Source organism: Balaenoptera borealis (genome assembly GCF_965194805.1).
Source record: "Balaenoptera borealis genome assembly, chromosome: 10".
Classification (NCBI taxonomy): Eukaryota; Metazoa; Chordata; class Mammalia; order Artiodactyla; family Balaenopteridae; genus Balaenoptera; species Balaenoptera borealis.
Genome location: NC_138874.1, coordinates 101168029 through 101192657, shown reverse-complemented (window position 1 = coordinate 101192657; position 24629 = coordinate 101168029). Strand labels below are relative to the sequence as shown.

Below are 24629 nucleotides of genomic sequence, written 5' to 3'. Positions count from 1 at the left end.
AATTCAAAGGCTCTTTACAGTGCACCCCACAACCCAGATTGGATTCTCCCCTTACCCTCAACCAACCTCAAGCATCCCTCTGGGAGGCCCCAACACCACCTCCCTCCAGGTTCGCGCCTCAGAGACACATTTATTCAGGTGTCGTTCCATCCCCCACTGCCCAACCCTCCCGGCTCTCCGGGCCACCCCCGCCCGGCCTGGGCAGGGCTCTCACCAGGCGGGAGTCGGGGGACCCTCGCAATCTTATTGGTGATCTCTGCAGTGAGCACCGCGAAGTCCTGCTCGTAGCCTTCGAAGTCGGACGACATGGCGGCTCCGGAGTGGCCGGTCCGGGCCGGAGCCTAGGTCAGGACTGGGGCTACGCGGGGCAGGAAAAGACGGTGTAGGGACGCGGGAAGCTCCCTCGAGAGCGGAGCAGAGAAGCCGGTACAGCTCCCAGCCAGACCGCTTCCTGGTTGTTCTTCGCAATCTTGGTCCTCCGGAAGTTGGGCAGGGTGCGATTTTATTTTCCGTTCCGGCTACAAGATTAAGAAATTCACTAGGGAAAAGCCCTTCAGTTAGTGCCCCCAAAAGCTTAAAAAATATGCGGGTTCTCGGGAATCACCGAAAGCATTTTTTGCCCCTCCACGTTTTGGAAAGCGGCTCCGGCTCCCCAAGCTACAAGTCAGAGGGGCTTGCTTCCAGGGGGAAGTTTGATGCGGCGAACCTCCCGGAAGTGGCTCTCACGGAGACTGCGCACTGAGCCTGAGCGGGAGAGCTGCGGCGAGGCCGCTGGCGGAGCAAGGCGAGGGTGGAGGCTGGTCTCGCACTCTAGCCTCTAGCACACAGGATTTACTTTCTACTTGCGCTGGGCTGAGGTACCCATGACGGAGTTATCCGAGCCGGAGAAAACCTGCTCCGGGTGAGCCCGAGCCGCCGCGGAAATGCGATGGCCGAAGAGCGGGCACTGAGGACCAGACCGAGGTGGGAGTCAAAGCACGGGACGTAACCATGATTTTGGCGGTCTTCGCCCCACCCGAGTGAGGCCAGCGTCTCCAGAATGTTGAGACCAACCACGCTTACCAAGATGTTCTTCCCCTGAGTGAGGATTTCTAAGCGCTCTGCTCCATGACACGGGCGGGAAATTGAGGCACAAGGCAGCGGCATCTGTTGCATGGAAGTCTTTGTTACTCTGTCCCTCTGATCTTCTTCCCTTGACTCACTCCAGTCCAGTCCGAAATACCCTTCTACAGATCTTTCTGGCGCTCGCCGTCCTGACTTTCCCGTCCCTCGCTCCGCGAGACACTTCCTCTTCTTTTTTTCTTTTTTCTCAAATATTCTCATCATGTTCCTTCTCATATACGCCTCCGGTCCTGAGTTCACACACACTTATCTCTCCCCTCCCTTCCTTGCAGTCTCTTTGCTTTCACCCTCCCGCTTCTTTACTTTGACACAAATAGACCCTTAAGTTAGTGTTTGGGGGGCAACCGCAGGCAAATGGTGTAGACCATGTCTGGATCATACTTTATGTCATTCGAGACTGGGTAAGAGGCAGTTTAGAGCTCCATAGAGGGAGTTTGATGACTTGGCTTCTGTTGAGTTCATTTGTTACCGCCGTGGTTTACTCACTGAGCCTCTCCAAGCCATTTTGTTTTCTATGAAGAAGGAAGCTGGATTAGGCCAACCCTAAGGCCCTCCTTCCCAGCTCTAAAATTCTTCGTCTCCTCAAGCCATTCACTAAACGGTTGCATAGACGCAGTCCTCTGACAAGTTGGGAACAAAAGAATAAAAACAACCATTTTAGAATCACGTGTCCAGTTTAGGTGCTATTCAGACATGAGGAAAGTTTGGATAAGACGAAAATAGTTCTTTTTGATGTTTGATGAGGTACTCATTCCATAGTAAAGTACTTGTGAGCTGCTTTTGTTTAGGTGATTATTGGAATTAACAAATAAAGTACATAGTAAAATGTCTTACCGAACTTTCTCATTTTGTTTCTTTAGATTGGATTTCAAACCAAGGTACTGGATTCTCCTAGAAAACATAAAGAGTGTGTAACAGTGAACATGGCGTAATCTGCATTAACATCCCACAGTGTGAAGGCATGACAATTAAGGAACACACATGGACTTGTGGCACATGGAAATGTGTGCACAGAAAAAGGAAATCTATAGTTCTTTGAAAACAGGAAGGAGTTCTTCCTCACCAAAATGGGTACCTTCTGTTCAGTTATCAAGTTTGAAAATCTACAAGAAGTAAAGAGACTTTGTCACTGGGGTCCCATTATAGCCCTTGGTGTTATAGCAATATGTTCTACCATGGCCATGATTGACTCTGTGTTGTGGTATTGGCCCTTACATACCACTGGAGGAAGCATGAACTTTATCATGTTGATAAATTGGACTGTCATGATTCTTTATAATTACTTCAATGCCATGTTTGTTGGTCCTGGCTTCGTCCCTCTGGGGTGGAAACCGGTAAGAAAAAGATTCCTTAAGATGGTGAACCCTCATGATAATCATATATTTAGTTTTTGCCTTATCTGCCAACCAATAAGGTCAGACACAGCCTGCTCTTCGCTTTGGTAGAGACTAAGTGTATTATTCTAATCACCAGTCATTTAGAGCTCAAATAATTTATTTTATACTGGTTTGAAAGTATGGATCTAAGTTAGTATTTCCCAAAGCAATTTCATTAAATACTTCTGCATTAAAAAAAAAAAAAAAAATGGAGGGGTGGTGATGAGTGCATAAGTTTCTAGGAAACACTGCATATCGTTCACCTCATAATTCTACAGTGTGGTTTGGCTCTAGGATCTTTTTTCATGTAACATATTAACATCCCTTATAACTGAGAGAAACTCTTTGGAAACTACTGTTTTAAACCATAAAGTATTCAGAAATAACGGGCAGCCTGGTAATAACAAGTCATGCCTTATGAATAAATACTATGGTTTGATTTTCTTTTATGGGAGATGGGGAAAGGATGGAATTTGAATTTTAACTTGCATTTCCAGCCATTTGAGTTAAAATATTTTTAAATAATGAATTTCTGGTAACAGCAACATCACTTTTCCAATTACCCAGAGGTTTATGTTTTGTTTCTATTTTGCTGCCAAGGAAAATTCTCAGGATAGCATGTACCTTCAATACTGTAAAGTCTGCCAAGCATACAAGGCACCACGGTCACATCATTGCAGAAAGTGTAACAGGTACTGTCTGTCTTTGCTATTTATTGGGGATTGATCAACTTGATTACTGGTCTTTTGTTGTTATTCTTTCTACCACATCAATCCTAGTTTTATTTTCTGCAAGGTGGCTGCTTTATAAATAATGTTGTCAAAATAATTGTGTCATAATCTTCATTTTACTTTTACATCGTCAATTCTGTTAATAAGTATTACTCTTTTTTGTTATAAGTGAAAAGATTTTTCTAGGAAAGTACAGGTTTACTTTGCTTCTTGCCTTGCCAAGAGCAGGGTAAAAAGTTATACCTTTAGGTTGTTTTCATAAATCAGGATTAATTGTCGACTGTCATCTTGACTAGCCTTGGAATTGTTCTGAGTCTAAATTATAAAGGAGACCTGCTTTTTCCATTATTTAGTTGACTAACATTTACACTTTATACAGATCTACTAAATGAATCCAGGTGCCTGTTATCACAGGTGTTTTATATACAAAACTTAATTGGAAGAAAACAGAATCACTATGAAAAATGTGAATTAAGCTAGAACCTTTTTTAATGAACACCTATGTCCACTGATAAATAAGAAATTTATGATGAGAATGCTGAGGGGGAGGACCATTAGGGGGACCATTGGAGGAGCAAATAAAGTTTAGTTTGAGGCAAGAAAATTTTCTTCTAGCAGCCTCAAGGAAGGGAAACAGAGTAAGACTTTGCTCATTAAACCACATCTTATATTCCGGAGTTAGCTTGCTTAGCTTAGAGACTCCACATCTAAAGGATAAGAACAGGAAGGAAGGAAGTTACAAGCGTCTGCTAGGCCCCATCAACCCCAGTGGAAATTTATAAGTAATTTTGTTCAGTCTCTGTTGTTTTCCACTTCAGTCACTGCATTTCAGAGCTAGAGGAAAACGAGGAACCATGCTCATTTCTTTATAATGAACCTCTCAGTGGGCCTCCAGACTTCTTTAAACAAAGTCACTTGTAGCAGACATCTTTTCCTCAGATGCTGTTACAAAGCCTGCCCTTTCTTGTGTTGTTTAAAATTTAAAAGAAGTCACTGTTTAAAAACTCATAAAGATTTTTCTTTCTGTTCCATGAAGTGTAATTCCTCTGTGACCATGCATGGACATGCTAGATTCCGATGTGCTTGATCTTTTGAAGACCAAAGTTATTTAAAGTAGACAGGATTTTCTGCCTCACGTTTTATGTAAATTTTTCTTGTTAGGTGTGTGATGAAGATGGACCATCACTGCCCTTGGATCAACAACTGCTGTGGTTATCAAAATCATGCTTCGTTCACACTGTTTCTCCTTTTAGCACCACTGGGTTGTATTCATGCCGCCTTTATTTTTGTTATGACAATGTATACACAGCTTTATAATCGGGTAAGTGAAAATGTTATAAAATCATGCCAGCTTAAATAGTAGTTATTAAGATTATTTAAGAAGTTCCTTTTGGAAATATGCTTTCTACAATTTAGGTGGGGAAATAGAACTTTGTTGTATAATCCTCTGTAAGGATTCCTTTTAAAAAAGCAGTAAAACAGTTTTTAAGATGAGGAAAGATTATTTTGTCCTGGAAACTCACCTTATATGCTCTAGTTGAAGTTGACAATTATTTTAGTACTATCTATAACTTACTGGACTTCAAACTTGGTAGCTGTGGTAAAGAATAGTTAGAGGAAAAAGCAGAAGAGGGAGAAAAAAGACAATACTAGTGCTTTCTGTTTCCATTCGATCCTGTGGCCAGATGTAGTTCTTTTGTTCATTTCTAAATCCAGCGTCCTGGAACGTGGCTCACAGAGCAGGTGCACATTCTAAGATATGGTGCAACTGACGAGTTGATTTATGGGCAAGTAGTCATGAGATAAAGTTCAGTAGTCACAAATTGAGGTCCCTAAAGAGGCCTGGAGGGTCAATGAGGGAAACAGGCCTGGTGGGATGTGGTAAACTGGAAAACACAGGTCCTTCACACAGGGAACAACCCATATTTGACTTCAGCCAGTTCTTGATGTTTGGAAATCCAGCCTGGTGATGCCAGATCATCCGGTTTTTCAAGAAAAATCTGAAAATCTGGACTTTTTATGTGAAATCTGATTCCTAAATCACTAAATTTCTAAATGTTGGTACCTAACTCTGAATATTTTAAAACATTTTGTAGGCCAGGCAGTACACATCAGCAGGCCATATTCGGCCTGCATTTTGCTAGTTTTTAAACCTCTCGTTGTGGAACATGAGGGAAGAAACCACTGAATCCTAGGCTATGTTTGTCGCTGTGGAAATCACTGTAAATAGAGGAAAACAAGGAGAGGATGGGAGACGCAGTTACAGCTTAGATTGGTGTTGTTCATGCATAGTAATGTTTGTGCGGTCTACCTAACACTTTCTGAGGGAACAATAACAAACAAACAAAAAACGTTTTAGAATACTGAAGAATGACATCGTGCATATCAGTATGAGTTCAAACCACAGTATTGATTAGAAACAGCTCTGTTTCCTATGACCACAGTGTCAAGTTGTCATTTGTTGATCTTTTTGACCAAGTTATTTTAAATGGTACAGTAGAGTATGACCGTTTACGACAACCAAGTATTTCAAGTGTGTGTTGTTGTTATTGTTTATAGCTCTCCTTTGGGTGGAACACAGTAAAGATTGATATGAGTGCAGCCCGGAGGGATCCTCTTCCGATTATTCCGTTTGGATTAGCTGCATTTGCTGCCACCTTGTTTGCCTTGGGATTAGCTTTAGGAACAACCATAGCTGTTGGAATGTTGTTTTTTATCCAGGTAAGTTCCTCTATTACCTCTAGCTAAAGTTGTCAAGTTATTGAGGCGCTTGTAACGAGAAAGAGATAAAGCTTCCATTTACGTATGCAGTGTGAAATGGAGATTATAGTTACTTATTCCATCTAGGTGATTAATGTAATCTTCTACTAGTCAGATAATTTTGAAGTGACTTTGCCAGAATTTCTAGGTTATTGATTTAATTTTAAAAATACTAACTTAGAGTTATATAGCATTTTATACTTGAGAAAGCTCTTCTCACCGTCTCTCTTGATCTTCACATCAACTCCAAAAGAGGTCGAAGAGGAGTATTATTTTCCCTTCCTTACAGATGAGTAATTAAGTCACAGGAAGGTTAAGTGACATAGCCAAGATCATCCATTCATGTATTCAGTAAACATATATTCAACAAACATGATTATTGTTATTTTATAGTAGCATATATTAAATCAAAATCATAATAACATAGCTAACATTTATTGAGTGCTGTTTTAGGCTTTTTACATGTGTCAGCTCATTTAATCTCCATAACAACCCTGTAATATAGGTGCTATTTAATGTCTACTCTGTGATGAATCACTTTGCTAATTACTGAGGCTACAAGAATGAAAATGAAGAGGTTCCTGCCATTAGGGGACTCACAATGAGTAGTGAAGAGTTAATTAATACAGGGTCATGTGTATAGCATAGATCTATGTACAAAGTGCAGTGAGAACACAGAGAAGGAGGATGTGGCCCTGAATGGATCAAAAAATAGTTCTTATGACTCATTTCATTCGCTTCATTAGTTTATTCATTCATTGAAAGCCCACTGTGGACCAGGTGTTGTGCTAGGCCCTTGGAATATGATAAGGACTCCCAGTCCGGGGTTGTTCTTACTGCGTCACACTGTCTACACGAAGGCACATGGAGACTTCACAGAATTGCAGGACGTATAGAGTTAGAAACGCTGGGCTCGAGGCCCTGATGCGTCTCCCGGCCCTTTTTGAACTCTTGGTTTTAAAATAACCTGGTTTTGGTTATAGTTCACGTTTTCTACTAGCCTGGCATCAAATTCTTTGAAAAATTTTCCCCAATCCCTATAATTAAGAATCATATTAGAAATAAAGTAAAATCCTGTGGTGTAAAAACCTACATAAATGGAATTGTCATAGCTAGGAAAATCAAAAAATAGAATCAAGACTGAAAATATTCAGTTTTTACGGCAAGCAAAATATCTAGGTTGACTGAAATGAGTCCCTGTTACGTGTAATAAATAGATTAATCGTGCATTTAAGATTAAAAATAGTGGTAAAAGATTTTAATAGCATAATACATCTATATAATACTGATTGAATGGATTATATCAATATTTTATTAATACTCTGAAAAACTTACTCAGAAGATGGTACTTAAAACATGATTTTTTATTTAAACAGTAGATTCAGATTTGACTGTGGATCGATGTAATCATTCATGTGAAGATGTACAGTGGTTAAGAGTCAGATGGACCACACTCTGTTACTTAATCTCTGTTATCCTGATATCTTCATCTATGGAGTGGAACAATAAAAACTACCTCGTAGGGTTAGTGTAAAGATGATAATCTTAAATGAACCAGTCACATGATGAAATTTTACTATTTATCATTTAATTTCCAGATGAAAATAATTCTCAGAAACAAAACTTCTGTTGAATCATGGATTGAAGAGAAGGTAAATTTTATAATTGTTTCCTCAATATCGACAAGGTACTTATTAACTAATAGACCAGATTAACTAATAAATGCCCCAAAATGAAAACTTGGCTACCAAATGGCTTCCTTACGTCATTTGCATGCCATGTAAAAGGTGACCATAGGAACCGTTTGATTTATTCTTGGTTTAATATGACTCCCACAGAGCTATCTCACACACTGAGTTGTTGAAGAGGCCTAAGCCACACATGAAACCATTTGGCTGTACTCTCTCAGACTGGAGGAGAACGCAACCCATTGGGAAAGGAACTTCTGTCCTACCAAGGTGCCATCACATAGGCTTTAGACATCAGATAGGGCTTATAACATTTAGCTGTTACAAACCTCACAACTTCCAGTACATACTTCACACTGTCCATTGTGATTCTGATATAAAAAATACATCTGACTACCCCACTCCCTATTTAAAACTTCTCAGAGCCTCACTATCACTGTAGCAGGGGTTGTAAACCCAAATGCACTATAGCCCGGGCAGATAACCTAGATGCGGGGAGCCAGCCTGTGGGCCAGAGCTGCCCGGCAGACGAAGCTGATTGGTGCCACAGGGAAATCCTCACCCAGTATTGTGAGATCGTATAATTTTTTTTTTTTCCAAGAAAAGTCAGAGATCTGGATTTCTGTGTTACCTCCTTTCTATTTTTAAGCATTGGCAAGCAATTCAAATTAAAAACAAACAAAAAACCTTTGTGGGACAAATAAAACATACCTGTAGGACATATTTAGCCCCCTGGCAGCCAGCTGGTGAGCTTTCATTTACAGCAGCAGTTCTCAAACTTTTTGGTCTCAGGACCTTTTACATTCTCAAAAATTGTTAAGGACACTAAAGAGCTTTTGTTAATGTGTATTATATCTATTGATATTTGCCTTATTTTCTAACTGAGAAAATCTTTGAATATTTATTATTTCATTAAAAAAACAATAAATCCATTATATGTTAATAAAGATAACATGTGTTTTGGGAAAAGTAATTAAATTTTCCAAAATAAAATAGGAAGTGGTGTGTTTTTTTTTTATAAATCTCTTTAATATCTGACTTAACAGAAGACAGTTGGATTCTCACATCTACTTCTGCATTCAATCTGTTGAGATATGCTGCTTTGATTGAAGTATATGAAGAAAATTCAGCCTCAGATAAGTAGGTAGAAAAGGGTGGAGTATTTTAACATGTCTTTTAGATAATAGTGGATATTCCTTGATAATACATTAAAGCTTGACAAGTGCTAGTTCTTGAGAGGTTAGTTGCATGTGAGATCTGAAACTACATCAGTAAACTTTTTGTATTCTTTTGTATTTAAATCCATCAAACTATCTTGCTCTTTGAATGGATCTGGTACCCATATAGGGCATCAGGCATTGGTCATTTGGAAAATAGTAGTTTACAGCGTTACACAGATTTTTAAAATGTTGACACATTTCATTATACAATATCTAAAAGCCGCATTCATTCATATCACTACCAATTTTATGGGGAAAATCTTTAAATGTTGGAAAGCTGTCAAGCTCATAGTGGTGGCTATAAATTTTCCAAATTCCAATTTTCACTTGAAAGCCTTATTTTTTCCACTGGCAACAAATACTCAGTTGTTTATATGAAGTAACAGCCTGACTTTGTTCATTTTCGAGAAGACGTCCACTAAATACTGAAGTCTGAATAACCTTGGTTTTTCTGTTACATTACTCATTCTTTCATGTAAAAATAGCGTTACATGAAAAAAGCTGGCTACACAGCTTTTGTTAGCTCACAACTCAAACAAGTGTTTTTCTTGAGATAAGCACTTTGGCAAGCTTTATGTGTACTTTCCATTTTGTCACACAGAATATTAAAAAGACATCTACTTCAAAAAAAAAAAAAGACATCTACTTGAGGGCTGAGAGTTAATAAAAATAATTTTTATTTCTTCATCAAGAAATTTTTATGTAAAACTGGGCTTTTTGTTGGTTTGGTTTTGTTTGAATTATGACTGTGTAGCAGTGAAGAATATAGCATCTATTAATACAGTTTGGTGCCACTGTCTTGATTCCCGCTTAAGGTGCCAGCAATTTTACTCACCATTGCAAATGTCAACACCATGAAGAAGGCAAATAACATCTTTGTATTATTATGAAAGTTGTCTGACTTTGTTGAACTCCAAGAAAAGGTCTTGGGGACTCAAGGAGGTATGCAAAGCATACTTTGAGAACCACTGATGTACGGGTTTAAGTCCAAGCTCCTTAGCTTATGCGTAATATCAATAAAACCTTTTATGTCTTCCTCTTACCTGCTTCTCCAACGTCATTTCCACCCCTCCCACCCCATTCACACGCAATACCAGCTAATACCAAATAGTTTGCACATCTTATGCTTCTGTATCCACATGTTGTTCCCTCTGCCTAGAATATTCTTTCCCCCTATTTTTTGCCTAATTTCTTGTCCCTCAACACTTAATTTAGCTGTCACTTCCTCCAAGGAACCTTCCTTGACTTTCCCTAGACTAAGTTAAGTACTTTTGTAGCGTTTCCTGTAGCACTTACTGCACATCTCTGTCACCTTTTAACACACAGTGTTGCTGGAGTCACCCATCTTCACTGAGTGCTTCACTTAAAGACCGTGCCTTGGTTGTTTCTGTAAGCTACTCTCATCCTTAGCACTTTTTCTTTCTTAATATTCTAGATCTCTGTTCTCTGAGGCTCTTAATTCATTTTGAAGACTCTGAAGCTTTTGCTTATAAAAAGGGAAAAGAAATTACCCTTTACTGTCTGGGTGAGGATGGACTTACATGTTGTCATGTTACAGCTTGACAATTCTTTTAATTGAATTAACATCAACATCACTTTATAAGTAACTGCAAAAGCTTTTCCCTAAAATACTATCCCCTGATAATAAAATATTTCAAGGTATCATCTCTAGTTAGCATAATGTGTTGACATTAGATTAACAGTGTTTTTTTGCTAATGACCAAAGCTCTTTGTAAAGTGCCATGCTAAATCTAGAAGTTATTTTAAAACTGGCACTCTGTTGCTCAGTAAAAATCAAATAAATGATTGTATTGATATTAAGTTAAAATGTATCAAAATTACAGATTTTGTTACACTGTAAGTATCAACTGGATTTGTACACTTATTGTAGGAATAAATGGTGTATCTCTATACCACTAGGTGTCAGTGGAAATTCAGAAATTCTAAGAAATTTCTTAGAAATTTCTATCAGAAATTCTAAGCCAGTTTATCCCTTTAAGTAAAAGCTAACAATTTAAATGCCTAGAATATAATTTATGAAACCTGAATATTTATATATATATATGCATAAGATGTACATATAAATGCCTACATAAATAAGTATATAGACATATGTAATGGTATATAAAACTGAAAGAAGATCTTTTACACATACCTGCTAGCTTTTAAAAAAAATAATTTTCACAGAATGATGACTCCCCCGTCACACCTTTCCTGGCCACTCACACACAGGTGTTGCTGCCACCCAGGATGCAGCCATTGCATTCTAGTGCACCCCACCTAACGGTTCCTTCCATCCTGAATAAACCCTTGTTTTCTCTTAAACCTCCTTATCAGTATGTCTTCTTTACACCTGGATTCCTTTGTTCTGCTGAACAAGCAGGAACATTGAGGACTTTTTCTATATGGAATAAAGTTACTAACTCCTTTAATAAACGTTTTTGAATGCTTAAATTTGGTCTTATTTAGGCATATTCCTGAGTAACTCCTGTCAGACATTCTCTGGATGGTCTCATAGAAGGTTGGTATTGTGTGTCAAGTTCTTCCTATATTGTGATAAGTGTGTTTATTTCTCCTGTGTGCTCTAACGTTACAACAAGGAGGAAGCAGTTTTAGGAATGGTACGAATTTGAGGAATAAATGTTCTCAATAGTATATTACTAAAAGCCATTTAAGACAGATGTATCTGCCATCTTACATCTTTGTTACCCACAGGCTAAAGATCGAATTCAATATTATCAACTAGATGAAGTCTTTGTTTTTCCTTATGATATGGGGAGTAGATGGAAGAACTTTAAACAGGTTTTTACGTGGTCAGGGGTCCCCAAAGGAGATGGACTGGATTGGCCAATAAGAGAAGGCTGTCACCAGTACAGCTTAACAGTGAGTATTTTTGTTCAGATAGTCTTGCCTTTTTGCCTCACCTTCTTCCCCTTAACTTCTTAACTCCGATGGCATTTTATAGTAAAATAAGTAATAAGAATTTTTTCAGTATGTCAAATGAATCTAAATTCTAAAGCACTCCTTGTATCATGTCCCTCCTTCTATTTAAATCTTTCCTTATCTCTCCATACCTGTGAGATAAAGTCCTGATTCCTTAACTTAGTTTTATAAAATCTGGCCAAAAGCTACCTTTCACCTACATCCTAGCAGGAATCATCCTTTCCAATCAGCCTAGTCTACTCAGCGAATTCCTGGTACATTCCTGACCCCTAACTCTTCCCCAACACTGTTTTTTCTATGTCATCTGAGCTCCTCTTTATCAGAAATTATTCAGACCAGTTCCAGTGCCCTCTCTTCCATAAAGACTTACTTCCCCACTCTAGACTCAGCTGGATTTGGCACTTAATCATATACTAATGTATATTAGCACGTGAGGTCTCATTTTTATTTAATTCTTGTATCTTATGTCTTTAACTTAACTTGGCAAGATTCTAGGCAGAGGTTATTTCCCCTACTATATCTAGTGTAGTAACATTTAATAAACTTGCTGAACAAGTGGAGAAAAGGAGTTGAAATGGTGACTTTTAAACAAGACTCATTGTTGGTGAATTTTGCAGTCTGTTTGCTGTCTCTCTAAAGAATCAGTGAGTCTCTGTATCCTCTTCACCTCAGGGACAAGCCCAGAAGCCCCCTGAGGGCAGAGAGCACATCTCCCTGATTCCTGGGCCACAGGGAGTGCTCTGTGAATAAAGACATTGGAGAGGGAACACTGAGAAGGAGGCCCCACTTCAGTACCAGTTTTTAGTCATAGGGCCTTCTTTCCATGCTAAAAAAAAAGAAAGAAAGAAAGAAAAAAAAAAGGCGGCCTTTAAATTGTCAGCAATTTGAAATGTTGGAAAATTGGGAGTTTGTCATGTCACTGTGCTATAGTGAATGAGGAAAGCCTGTTTTTAAACACTGAGATAAGAGACTTCATTTTTTTTTTTATATCTTCCAAACAGATAGAACAGTTGAAACAAAAAGCAGATAAAAGAGTCAGAAGTGTAAGTAATTCTTTTGCAATGATACTAATTTCTTTTTCTTTTGTCAGGCTCTATACTTCTATGTAGCTTTTAAAATTGCCTTTGAGTAAAAACCAACTGTTAGCTTTTATTAAATAATATTTCGTAATACATTTGTTGAAATTTAATGCATATTACTTTTGTTTTCATTTAAATAGTTTGGACTGGAGGTTTGGAGGGAATTTAGTCCATTTATATTGTCAGAAGATAAGTATCCTCAGTATAGTTCCCTAGTGTGAAACTCGTCCTTACAGTGATACGGAATAATTCAACGGCCACTAGCTACATGTGGCTATTTAAATTTACATTAATTTAAATAAAATTAAAATTTAAGTCCCTTGGTTGCACCAGCCACATTAAAAGTGTTCAGTTGCTACATGTGTCTAGCGGCTGTCACACTGGATACCACAAGTATAAAACATTTCTATCACTGCAGAAAGTTCTACTGGACAGCACTGCTTCTAAAATGTCATTCTTAGCCATGTGCTTGAAATGAAGGGTAAGAAAAAGCCTGAGAATTGGAAGCATCAATTAATTACCTCCTATAAAGGGTAGATAGGGAACCAGGAGGGAAACACTTGCCTGATATTTTGGGTCTACCTTTCACAGTTTACATTCAAACTTAAAAAACCTCAGGTATGGGTTAATGTTAAATTGTTCTTCTGCTCACTGATGACAGGTTCAGTATAAAGTAATAGAAGATTATAGTGGTACCTGCTGTCCTTTGAATAGAGGAATCAAAACCTTCTTCACGAGCCCCTGCACTGAAGAGCCTCGGATAAGGCTACAGAAAGGGGAGTTCATTTTAGCCACAAGAGGCTTACGGTAAGCGACAGAAAGCAGTGAATTTCTTCTTGAATGATGAAATTGGCATCTAGCCAAAAAAAAAAAATTAATTTTAATCTTTTAAATATTTCAGATACTGGTTGTATGGAGATAAAATTCTTGATGATTCCATTAAAGAAGGTATGAAAGTGGAAGGGGGTGTTTAGAGGACAAGACTGCCAGCAATAACTGCAAATTTTACAAGAATAACTTTTATAAACAGTCACGTCACGTGCATTAGGGGAACTAAATAGGAAGGCACATCATTAAACAACAAAAAGAAGCTCTTTGTATTATTCCTCCATACACTTGTATTTATCGGGTCTTTGCAATGATTAGCAAACATCACACCCCATACTTAACTGTGCGACAGGCACTTGCGGAAATGCTTCACTTGTGGTATTCAGGTCCCCAACAGCCCTCTGAGGTCCGTGCTGTCATTGACATTTTATTGGTGAGGGAACTGGCACGTGGAGAGGCTAAGCAACGTGCCCAAGGCCACACTACATGCAGATGGAGCCAAGACTCCAGCCCACGCAGTCTGGTTCCAGAGCCTATGACTAAGCTGCTGTGCTATACGCACCCCCATTGAATGAATCGTCCTATTAAGTTATTATAAAAACTAATGAACTGAAACTGTGTCTTTGATTTTTTTATTTACTTTTAAGAATTGTTCCTTTTTAAAGTAAAGATTAACCCAGGATGCTCTTTTGAAAACACTGGGTTAATCATAAATTAACCCATGTGACAGCTTAGGCAAGCTTGATATAGAAGTGCACAAGTTAGAGAAAGTCTAAAAGGAAAATTCACAAAGGCTACAGGGAGATAGTCGCCCGGAACAGATGAAGTATGACAGTGCCATACTCCTTCATGGTCACACACATGTACGTGAACACCAAGTTCCCCCCACTCCACTGGGGCTCTCCTGAACCACGTCAGCTCCTTCCCCAGATGATGGAATTTGGGAAATATCTGTTTTCTAGCTTGTTAGGAACATTTTTTTTGAAAATTTTATTTATTTATTTAATTTTAACCTCATAATTGTGCTTATAAAAGATGGTGGGGGGTGGTAAAGTCTAACTAAAAGCTTATTAATTGGAAGTAATAGGACTAATGGGTCTCACAAATGTCATTGTGGTATATCTGACTATTTCATACCAGTTTCATTTTCTCCCTCAGGTGTTTCAAGAATAAGAGGATGGTTTCCTAGAAACTGTGTAGAAAAGTGTCCCTGCGATGCTGAAACAGATCAAGCCCCAGAGGGTGAGAAGAAAAATAGATAGCCACTTGTAAAGTAAAATTACTCTAAGTCCGCTCCATTACTTGAAAATTGTACATATTACTAAAGAATTATGCAATGAGCCTACTCTGGTTAAGGTGTTCTTTTCCTCAAAGGTGCCCTAGTGCCATGATCTAAATATTTTTATTATCATTTTGAAATGGAGAAGCCATTCTGCACATACCTTTGAATTCCTGCACCTCAATGCCACCGCTCCCTCTCCCCAAAAGGAAAAACACTTCACCCAAGTAAGTCGATTGCATTTTCTCTAGGATTTTTTTATGCACTGCCCACGATGGACCTCACCTGCAGATATAGTTCCCCCTTTGCCAGGAGCATCTGCATGTGATGCTTTTATCCTCTCTCCCCCTCTGCCGAAATTTCTTATGTAATATTCTAGATACTATAGAACTTAATTTGCAGATTCAATGTAAGCTCAGATTTTATTACCTGTCTTTTAATAATGAAGATTTTGTCAAATCAAATAAAGATCAATGGATGTTCTGTATAAATCATAGTTTTTACTCAAAGTATCTTTCTTTTTGCTGACTAAAAAGGATTGTCTTAGTTCCTTATGGAAAAACTGCTTTACTGCCTTGTGAAAAATCGACATCTTTAATCATGAGTCTTAAGACATACATATTTGCCTCAAATTACCCAATTAATGGCATATTGAGATCACAGGATTCTGGGAGACTTTTTTTTTAATTGAAGTATAATTGATTGACAATGTTACAGGTGTCCAGCAGTGATTCAGTTACATATATATATATATATATATATATATGTGTGTGTGTATATATTCAGTTATATATAATATATGTATATATATACACATATATTCTTTTTCAGATTCTTTTCCGTTATAGGTTATTACAACATATTGAATATAGTTCCCTGTGGTATACAGTAGGTTCTTGTTTATCTATTTTATATATAGTAGTGTGTTATCTATTAATCCCAGATTCCTAATTTATCCTTCTTTGCCTCTTTCCCCTTTGGTAACCATAAGTTTGTTTTCTATGTCTGTGAGTCTATTTCTGTTTTTTAAATAAGTTCATTTGTATCATTTTCTGAGATTCCACATATTAGTGATATCATATGATACTTATCTTTCTCTGACTTCACTTAGTATGATAATCTCTAGGTCTGTCCATGTTGCTGCAGATGGCATTATTTCATTCTTTTTTATGGCTGGGTAGTATTCCACTGTATTTATATACCACATCTTTATCCATTCATCTGTCCATGGACATTTAGGTTGCTTCCATGTCTTGCCTATTGTAAATAGTGGTTCCATGAACATTGGGGCGCGTGTATCTTTTTGAATTAGTTTTTTCAGCTTTTCTGGATATATGCCCAGGAGTGGGATTGCTGGATCATATGGTAACTTAGTTTTAGTTTTTGAAGGAACCTCCATACTGTTCTCCATAGTGGCTGCACCAATTCCCCCCAACAGTGCAGGAGGGTTCCCTTTTCCTTCACACCCTCTCCTGCATTTATTGTTTGTAGACTTTTTGATGATGGCCATTCTGACCTGTGTGAGGAAATCTCATTGTAGTTTTGATTTTCATTTCTCTAATAATTAGCAATGTTGAGCATCTGTTCACATGCCTATTGGCCATCTGTATGGAGAAATGTCTGTTTACGTCTTCTGCCCCTTTTTTGATTGGGTTGTTTATTTTTTTGATATTGAGCTGTATAAGCTGTTTCTGTATTTTGGAAATGAATCCCTTGTAGGTTGTATCCTTTGCAAATATTTTCTCCTATTTTGTAGGTTGCCTTTTTGTTTTGTTTATGGTTTCCTTTGCTATGCAAAAGCTTCTAAGTATAATTAGGTCCCACTTGTTTATTTTTGCTTTTCTTTCCATTACTCTAGGAGATGGATCCAAAAAGATATTGCTGTGATTTATGTCAAAGAGTGTTCTGCCTATGTTTTCCTCTAGGAGTTTTATAGTATCCAGTCCCACATTTAGGTCTTTAATCCATTTTGAGTTTAATTTTGTATATGGTGTTTGAGAATGTTCTAATTTCATTCTTTTACATGTAGCTGTTCAGTTTTCCCAGCTCCAGTTATTGAAGAGACTGTCTTTTCTCCATTGTATATTCTTTCCTCCTTTGTCATAGATTAATTGACCATAAGCACATGAGTTTATTTCTGGGCTTTCTATCCTGTTCCATTGATCTATGTGTCTGTTTTTCTGGCAGTACCATGCTATTTTGATTACTGTAGCTTTGTAGTATACAAAGCTATTTTTTGGGCTCTTCTAAACACATGAGTAGAATTATAGTAGTCACCTATTCCAGTAGTAATTCTTTCCAAGGCAGGGAACTTGAGCTTTGGGGGTCTGGCTTATAACAGTTAACAATAAGGAAAGGGCACTTGGGGATTCATCAATGAATGAAGCACAACTCTGCCAGATTCCAGTGAGGGGTAGGGAGGTGGACAGACAGTAAAATATATGTCAGATGGAGTCATGTATTATGAAGAAAGCAGGTGGGACAGTTTGATGGAGGTGACATTTAAAGCGGATGAGGGGACAGATCACATGTCTCTGGGAGTATCTGCATTTTAGGCAGAACAACAGGCTGGAATGTGGCTGGCATGTTTGAGGACAGGAAGGCAGCCAGTGTGGTGCAGTTGGAATGAGTGAAGGGGGCGTGCGAGAGGAGGTCAGAGAGACAGCAGGAGTTAGTTAGTTAGACATGGAGGGAAGTTAATTCCTGCCTGCCCTTCTGTTTCAAATATCCAAGAATAGACATTTCCTCAGCTCTTCTGGGCTCAGGGTCTAGAAAGACCATCCAGGAACATTCTCCTTAATTCCGGTGAGAGACCAGAAAGGAATACTGTTCAAGACTACTTGGATGATAAAGGAGAAAGAACATGAATTGTGCTCAGTTGGAGTTAGGGTTCGACTGGTATTTATTTTATTATTCACATCTGTGGGATAAGAAGGCCTGGTCTTCAACATAGCTATCAAACCTGGTGGCATTCTAGAATCACCTGGGGACCTTTTAAAAATCCTGATGCCCAGGCTGTACCCCTGACCATGTTAATCAGAATCCGTTAAGTGTCACGCAGGCCTCAATATCTTTTTAAAGTCCCAGGTAATTCTAGTGTGTAGCCAAGTTTGAGAGCCACTCGCTTACGTGATTGATTGTTAAGGGGTCCTTGTCTGAGGCTGGTTCTCATTACAGTCTGTGGGGAAACACACACCACAACTTAAGCTATCTGCAGTGGTTTATTCTGAATGCTTAACATTTACAAGTGGAAGCAGCACGTGTTGAAGGGGTGTAAGGTAAGGTACAGCAGGAACTGAGTCAGGGGAGGAAAGATCAGTCAGTTCCTTCCCAGAAGGTAAGCCTCTTGTGCAGGCTTCATGCTTGCCCATAGGTCTTCATTCCCAGTTCAGGAGGTTGTTACTTCGTTTACTGGAAAAGTGCACTTGACATGAGTTTCAGCTCCTTCCCCCACAGCTTCCAGCTCAGCAGCAAACTGTTGGGAAGAGGTTCAGTTACCAGGTATACTGCAGAAAACACTTTTAGAACATACTTTTTGGACAAAATGTCATAGGCCCAGTTTTAAATTCTCCCAAGTCAGAGAAACTACAGGGTTTAGGAAATGCTCAGTGATCAAACTTTTCCCTTCTGGACACAAACCTCAGTGGACACAGAAGTACAAAGAAGAAATTTGTCTCACAGATATGATTAATTAATATTGTGATAGCTTAAAACTCAATTTTAGTGGTTTTGTGGAATGGTTAGAAAACATGAATTATAAACAGCTTTTCAGAACTTAAAATTCTCTTAATTTGAACATTGGAAGGCCTAAATGTTGAGACTGCCAACAATTTAGGTATACTAGAAAACACGGAAGAATTCCCAAAGGGTCACTTTGGCCCTTGAACTAGTTATCACTTATGAAGGTTGGAGATCACAAGGAAGGAAAAAAGATATAAATGGACCTTGAAGAAAGGTATCTTGATAGAAGTAGCCCTAAATGTCAGCAACATTTAAGATGGGAGGGACAAGAGTTATTTAGTTCAAGGCTAAGCTTCCCATGGTAAGTTCTCTCACTTAATATTTTTCAAAAAGCCCTGAAACTATGGTTTTATAATTTAGTAGGTAGCTACAACAACAGACAGGAGGAAAGACAAAAAAATGAACGTAAGATTAGTTTTTAATCCATATTCCCACAAGGCAGGCTACCTCTGAGCCCCTCGCAGCCATAAGTACCTTAACCTACTCCTGGATTTTCTCATACAGACTGTTGATTTGAGTCCGAAAGTATTTAGCAAGCTCTCCCCTCTTTGCTTTCATGGTTGGTGTCAAGAGCCCATTTTCAATGGAAAATGGCTCTGGATGAAGATAGATGCGTTTGACCTGGAAGAGAAGATGCACACATACACACGTGTTTAATAGTGATGTGGACTGTTCCGCAGAGCCCTCTAAATGCTATGTGAAGAACCTTAAAGAATATTTCCCCTTATAAAAGTGGCGTTGATGAAGTGGGAGGGTAAAGAGAAGAGTAACACATGCCCATTCTCACACACTAATAATTTGGGAAAGACATGAGTGGAGAAGGAGGAGGAATAATGAACAGCATGAAGGGACTGTACAGGTAAATGCAAAGGTCAGTGTCATTAATGGTCTAATAGTACCTCTAAAATCAGTTTCTTGGAAACTGTACTTTTAAATTTTAAACCCCATTATAAATGGGAACTTTAAAACTTTATGACATGAGAGACCAGGATAACATGAGTAGTACATACCTGTTCAAAGGATTTAAGGCCACCTTCTGTCCCAGTTTGCTGCAAGTCTAGTAAAATGGCTTCCTTTATAACCTAGGAATATAAAACATAGCTCAGAGCATGGCTGTTGAAAAAGAGCCTGAAGGAAAGGCTGAGCATGAACCAGTTCAAAATGCCTACTAAGCTCATCAGGATAAAAGCAGGGTATGGGGGTATGTGCAAGCACATGTGATACCTAAATGTTGCTCAAAGAAAAAAAGTCATGGGAAGAAAAAACAAATCTAAACGGTAGCAGGGGTTTTCTCTGGACGGCATTATTTAATACCCCATTTTCCAGTTATTTTTTTCCACAATGCACATGGTGCATTATAGTATAAAAAGAATAGGGATTTTGGTGGTTGTTTTTAAACTCCTCATCCTCTCTTCCAGTCTAATAAAACCAGTCAATCCACACCCAGCAAGGGTCCGTTCTTCCAGAGAGGAGGCTCTAGGAAGCTGTGGGTGCCCAAGCTGGGGAGGCCTCCCCCTCCCACGACGGGCCCATGGGTGGGCATAGGCTTTTCTGAGTGAGACTTACTTGGTTTCGGCACAGTTCTTCAAAAGAGCCCTTCACCCCAAGTTTGGCTGCAAATGAGGGAAGCGCATCTGGGTCAGGAACCACCACTCCCACTAGGAATGACTGGAAAGGAAACAGGCATGTGAACTAGCGCAGCACTGCCCCCCAGTGGGGAAAGAAAGCAGGGTTACCTCAGAATGCATGATTGTTCCCAAGCCCTGAAATTCAGTGCTGGCGTCCTACAGTTTTCTCACCATATATTTCAAACCCTCATGGAACTCTGATCCCATTTTCCCACTCAACATCTCTACAAAAATGTTCTATTCAAACATGAATAGAAGTGGTGCTCAACATTAAGCTTAAAGCATCTCTGGCCTGTCCATATCAACCCTCCCCCACTCCCGAGAAGCTAAGTTTAAGTGCAGCATATATAAGACAGTTTGTGCCAGAAGAACTCCTATTGTAGTGGAAACGAAGTGCACCATGGGGCTCTTCTACTGAATGGCTACCCTTTAGTATAACTGTTTTAACAGTTCTACTGACTGGTTACAGAGTCTATCATAGTTTCAAAGATTTTTTTTTTTTCATTTATAGTGCCTTATTTGAGGTTTGGAGTGTGGCTTCATTTCTTTAGTTTTATGAGCTCAGATCTTCTCATCCTAAATCTACCTATACAGATTTCCTTTAGCTATGGAAGTTGGCATGGTCTGTGCCTGAAACTGGCTGTTGTTAAGACAATATATATTACCCATAAGCTTTCCCCATGTACAAAAATTTGCGACACCAGGCTACTCCTGATGTAGATATCTTCTATCTTCTCTGGAGCAATGTATTCTCCTTGGGCCAGCTTGAAAATGTTCTTTTTTCGGTCGATGACCTTCAGAGTTCCATTCTACAGGAGACAGAGATAACAGCATCAGTGTTTCTGAGCCCTATTGAGTGATGTCAGTGAAGAGAGAAGTGAAGTCAGAGGTCATCTTCCTTCTTTAAACTTGACCTCTCCATTGACCTTTGGGCAATCTTTCATTTCTCTTTCTTGGCTTTGGGGAAAGGGGAGGAAGGCAGCTTTCTTCAAAACCTGTCTATACTGCGTGTGTCTTTGAAGAGTCAGTGGGCAGTCTTGGAAAAAGTCCCCTGGACCCACTAGCATTGTGTAAATGCTTGCCTCGTCCAATGAAGAAATTTTGCAGCTCTGAATTTCCAACAACTTAATTTCCAATTACTCCTTTTCCAGAACTCTCAGGAATAGGGAAGGTGTTATCTTTTATTAAGACTTTTGAATTAGCTCTCCCCCTCCTTGACTCCCTTTTCTGTATCCCTCCTGTTAGATCCGGGAGCAGGCTATACAGCTCTACTGTGCCACTGCTAATCATGCAAGTCAGTAATTGCGCTTGTTAGGACAGAAGCGGGGCTGGGGAGGGCTCTCTGAGCAGCCACCAGAGGTCATTTGCAGCTTCATTTCTCTGGGCTAATTGGTCTGAGGCGCTTAGGTTTTTAGGGATTTGAATTATAGAATTGGGACAAGTGGCAAATACAGTCCACGTGATCACACCCTGAACAGCGCAGCAGACTGAACCAACCTTGGAACTATTAACAAGGCCGACTCAAGAAATTAGCCATCAATTCAGCCTAACAGACATTATCTGAAAGTGATTAATAAGGCTCAGCCCTTTACAACTCCAGTGGGAGGACACATCTGTTGCCTACATTGTAGGCTTATTAGAACTGAGAACTCTCATCATACAGAAACAGATCTGTTAGCAAAATACCGCTAGACCCACATCTATGAAATACATCATTAGGGCCAGTGTTCTTAGAGATCTGTTGTCGAACATTCCTTGAATATCACTTAAATCTTGAGAATATTGAGCAAGAAGGGAGTTTTAAATCTGGTTACATTCCTGCTCCCCCAGCACATGGTAGACAAAACCTTCCAGAGAGGAAAGCTCTTGGAATATCCTCCACAGGGGTTTAAGGCTCCATCATTACCATGCCTTAATTTCCTCTCTTAGGAAAACAGAGGGGGTTGACAGAGACTACTTACTGCCGATTGTTTGTCAGCAAGCTATGCTTTTAAAAAGTCTCAGTGTCTTCCACCAAGAGAGGCTGTGAAGGTCACCGAGGGGCAAAAACTAGCCTCTGCATACACCTTGTTTAGAAATCCTGCATCCTTGTTTTGATATGTCTCCATATATAAGTGGAAAGAAACTTATCCCTTTGAAACTCATAAAAGGCAAACACTACAGGCCCATGGAGTTAACACAATTTCTTCCTCAATAAAAGTAAAAATCACAACAACAACAACAACAAAATAGACTACTACACTCCTTATTTGGAAAAGCCACCTAATTTTCCTCTGTAGGGACTCCCAGAAGTTTTGAAGCAACACCCACCGGGAGCCAGCGACCAATGTCTCCTGTGTGAAGCCAGCCATCCTTGTCCAAGGCTTCCTCTGTCTTCTCAGGGTCCTTCAGGTATCCCTTGAATACATTGGTGCCCTTGATGCAGATCTGCACATAAGATGGTACATGGTGGTGACAGTAGCAAAGGCTGCTACAAAACACCTACTTTCCTACCACCTTGAATCATTTGATGCTTTCCACTAATGTATGAAGAGCACCAGATTTTAATCCCCATTGTGGGGACGGGAAAGTTAGGCTCAGAGACACTGAATTCCTTGCTAAAATTCTCAATAGAATCAAACACAAACCTGCTCACAATTGTGTGCTTTTTCTGATGCAAACATCCCCACTATGATTGTCTGAAAATGACTGCCAGGCACAGCCTACCCACCTGTCCTTCATTGTTCACTGCAAAGTAGTTCATATCAGCCACATCTTCCAGCTTCACATGATTGCAAGCGATGGGGACTCCAACGTGGCCTAGAACACACCACACTGAATCAGCCAGGATACCGTGAAATGGTGATAATTCCAGCCATATTTCAGAGAGATTTATGGATTGATTCTAAAAGAATAAAACTGAAAAGTCATCTGGCACCAGTGCTGGAGAGCCTGGACCAAAGCTTAGGTTTGGCATCTGCCACATTCATCCATAGCACTGAGGTCATCTAAACCTCCTAGTTCATCTAGAACTCCTTCTCCCAACCAGTGCACCTCCTGCCCAGTTGACAAAGAACCTACCTGATTTCCAATCCCCAGGTGATGTAATTGTACAGCCAGCAGTGCATTCTGTTTGACCATAAGCTTCAAATACCTGCGCAAACCAAAGAAGGGCTTTGAGACTTACTCAAGATAAAGCAGGAGCCGGCCGTGCCCTATGGCAAGACATGAGGAAAGCAAGGTCTCTGAGAGTTGGAGGACACTTAGTGTCCTAATACCTTGAATTTATGCCTGAGCTGCTAAGCCTTTACAACTGTGGATTCACTCAAAAACCAAAAGGGTTCAGAAATAGACCAAAGTATGGAAACATACTATACTTTGGGAAATGTAGCATTTCAAGCTGATGGGACAAAGCGAGTTACTCATTGAGTGATGGGCAACCCAATGGCAATCAGACTTGAACCAAGGCAATGGAGTGCTACTGAAGGAGCTGAAGGAAGTGAGTAGCATTTTTTAAGGGAAATAGCTATGGTATGGAACAGGGGTTGGCAAACTTTTTGTATATAGAACCAGATAGTGAATATTTTTGACTTTGTGAGCCACTTGGTCTCTATTTCAACGACTTAACTCTGCCAATGTAGCACCAAAGCAGCAGTAGACGATATGTAAATAAGTGGGTATGGATGTGTTCCACTGAAATTTTACTTATAAATACAGGCAACGGGCCAGGTTTGGCCTGTGCTGCAGTTTGCCCACTCCTGGTATAAAGGATAATCTTGACTGGAGAGGGGATGTGGGGAAATAAGTGCGTGGGCTGCAGTAGGGCTATGGCCTGTCGTAGGCAGAGCTGGTGGAGGAGAGGAAGGCATTTCTGGGAGGGGTGTGGCAATAGGACCTTCTGACCTATTGGTTTTAGGAGCTGAGGGAAAGGAAGGTATTAAGTTTGGCCAAGAGGATGCTAGTTTGAAAGACCAGAGGAACTCTGACCTAGGCACCAATTCAGAACCTTTTTTTTTTTTAACATCTTTATTGGAGTATAATTGCTTTACAATGTTGTGTTAGTTTCTGCTGTATAACAAAGTGAATCAGCCATATGCATACATATATCCCCATATCTCCTCCCTCTTGCGTCTTCCTCCCACCCTCCCTACCCCACCCCTCTAGGTGGTCACACAGCACCGAGCTGATCTCCCTGTGCAATGCAGCTGCTTCCCACTAGCTATCTATTTTACATTTGGTAGTGTATATATGTCCA

General features: G+C 39.6%; 3 protein-coding genes across 26 annotated transcripts in view; 1 reads left to right on the top strand and 2 right to left on the bottom strand.

The window, feature by feature from the left end:
• The window catches only part of VTI1A (vesicle transport through interaction with t-SNAREs 1A), a 424543-nt gene extending 423943 nt beyond the window's left edge, over nt 1-600 (bottom strand). For all 20 annotated transcript variants that reach the window (XR_014249267.1, XR_014249268.1, XR_014249269.1 and 17 more), the window contains exon 1: nt 215-600. Coding sequence is in view for 17 of the 20 variants with exons in the window: in XM_082408514.1 (XP_082264640.1) it covers nt 215-308 (94 nt within the window). In the remaining 3 variants the exon portion in view is untranslated. The remainder of the gene's footprint in view (nt 1-214) is intronic.
• Nucleotides 601-747: 147 nt separating this feature from the next.
• ZDHHC6 (zDHHC palmitoyltransferase 6) lies at nt 748-15522 on the top strand. Of its 3 annotated transcripts, none has more exons than XM_082408407.1 (11): nt 748-963; nt 1983-2456; nt 3099-3190; nt 4391-4550; nt 5789-5950; nt 7588-7641; nt 11613-11780; nt 12842-12883; nt 13581-13726; nt 13821-13867; nt 14906-15522. In XM_082408407.1, the coding sequence occupies exons 2-11, from the start codon at nt 2190-2192 to the stop codon at nt 15007-15009; spliced, it is 1242 nt and encodes a 413-aa protein (XP_082264533.1). In that variant the 5' UTR covers nt 748-963; nt 1983-2189; the 3' UTR covers nt 15010-15522. The 3 variants fall into 3 exon arrangements, with proteins under 3 accessions (XP_082264533.1, XP_082264534.1, XP_082264535.1); XM_082408408.1 differs by having other exon boundaries at nt 943-1081; XM_082408409.1 differs by lacking the exon at nt 748-963 and having other exon boundaries at nt 2271-2456; nt 4483-4550.
• A 591-nt stretch (nt 15523-16113) lies between these two features.
• The window catches only part of ACSL5 (acyl-CoA synthetase long chain family member 5), a 45856-nt gene continuing 37340 nt past the window's right edge, over nt 16114-24629 (bottom strand). For all 3 annotated transcript variants that reach the window (XM_082408316.1, XM_082408315.1, XM_082408317.1), the window contains exons 15-22: nt 23456-23528; nt 23106-23194; nt 22706-22822; nt 21061-21204; nt 20334-20435; nt 19778-19849; nt 19242-19388; nt 16114-18501 (exon numbers count right to left, since the gene is read on the bottom strand). In XM_082408316.1, the coding sequence (XP_082264442.1) occupies nt 19248-19388; nt 19778-19849; nt 20334-20435; nt 21061-21204; nt 22706-22822; nt 23106-23194; nt 23456-23528 (738 nt within the window). In that variant the 3' untranslated portion in view covers nt 16114-18501; nt 19242-19247. The remainder of the gene's footprint in view (nt 18502-19241; nt 19389-19777; nt 19850-20333; nt 20436-21060; nt 21205-22705; nt 22823-23105; nt 23195-23455; nt 23529-24629) is intronic.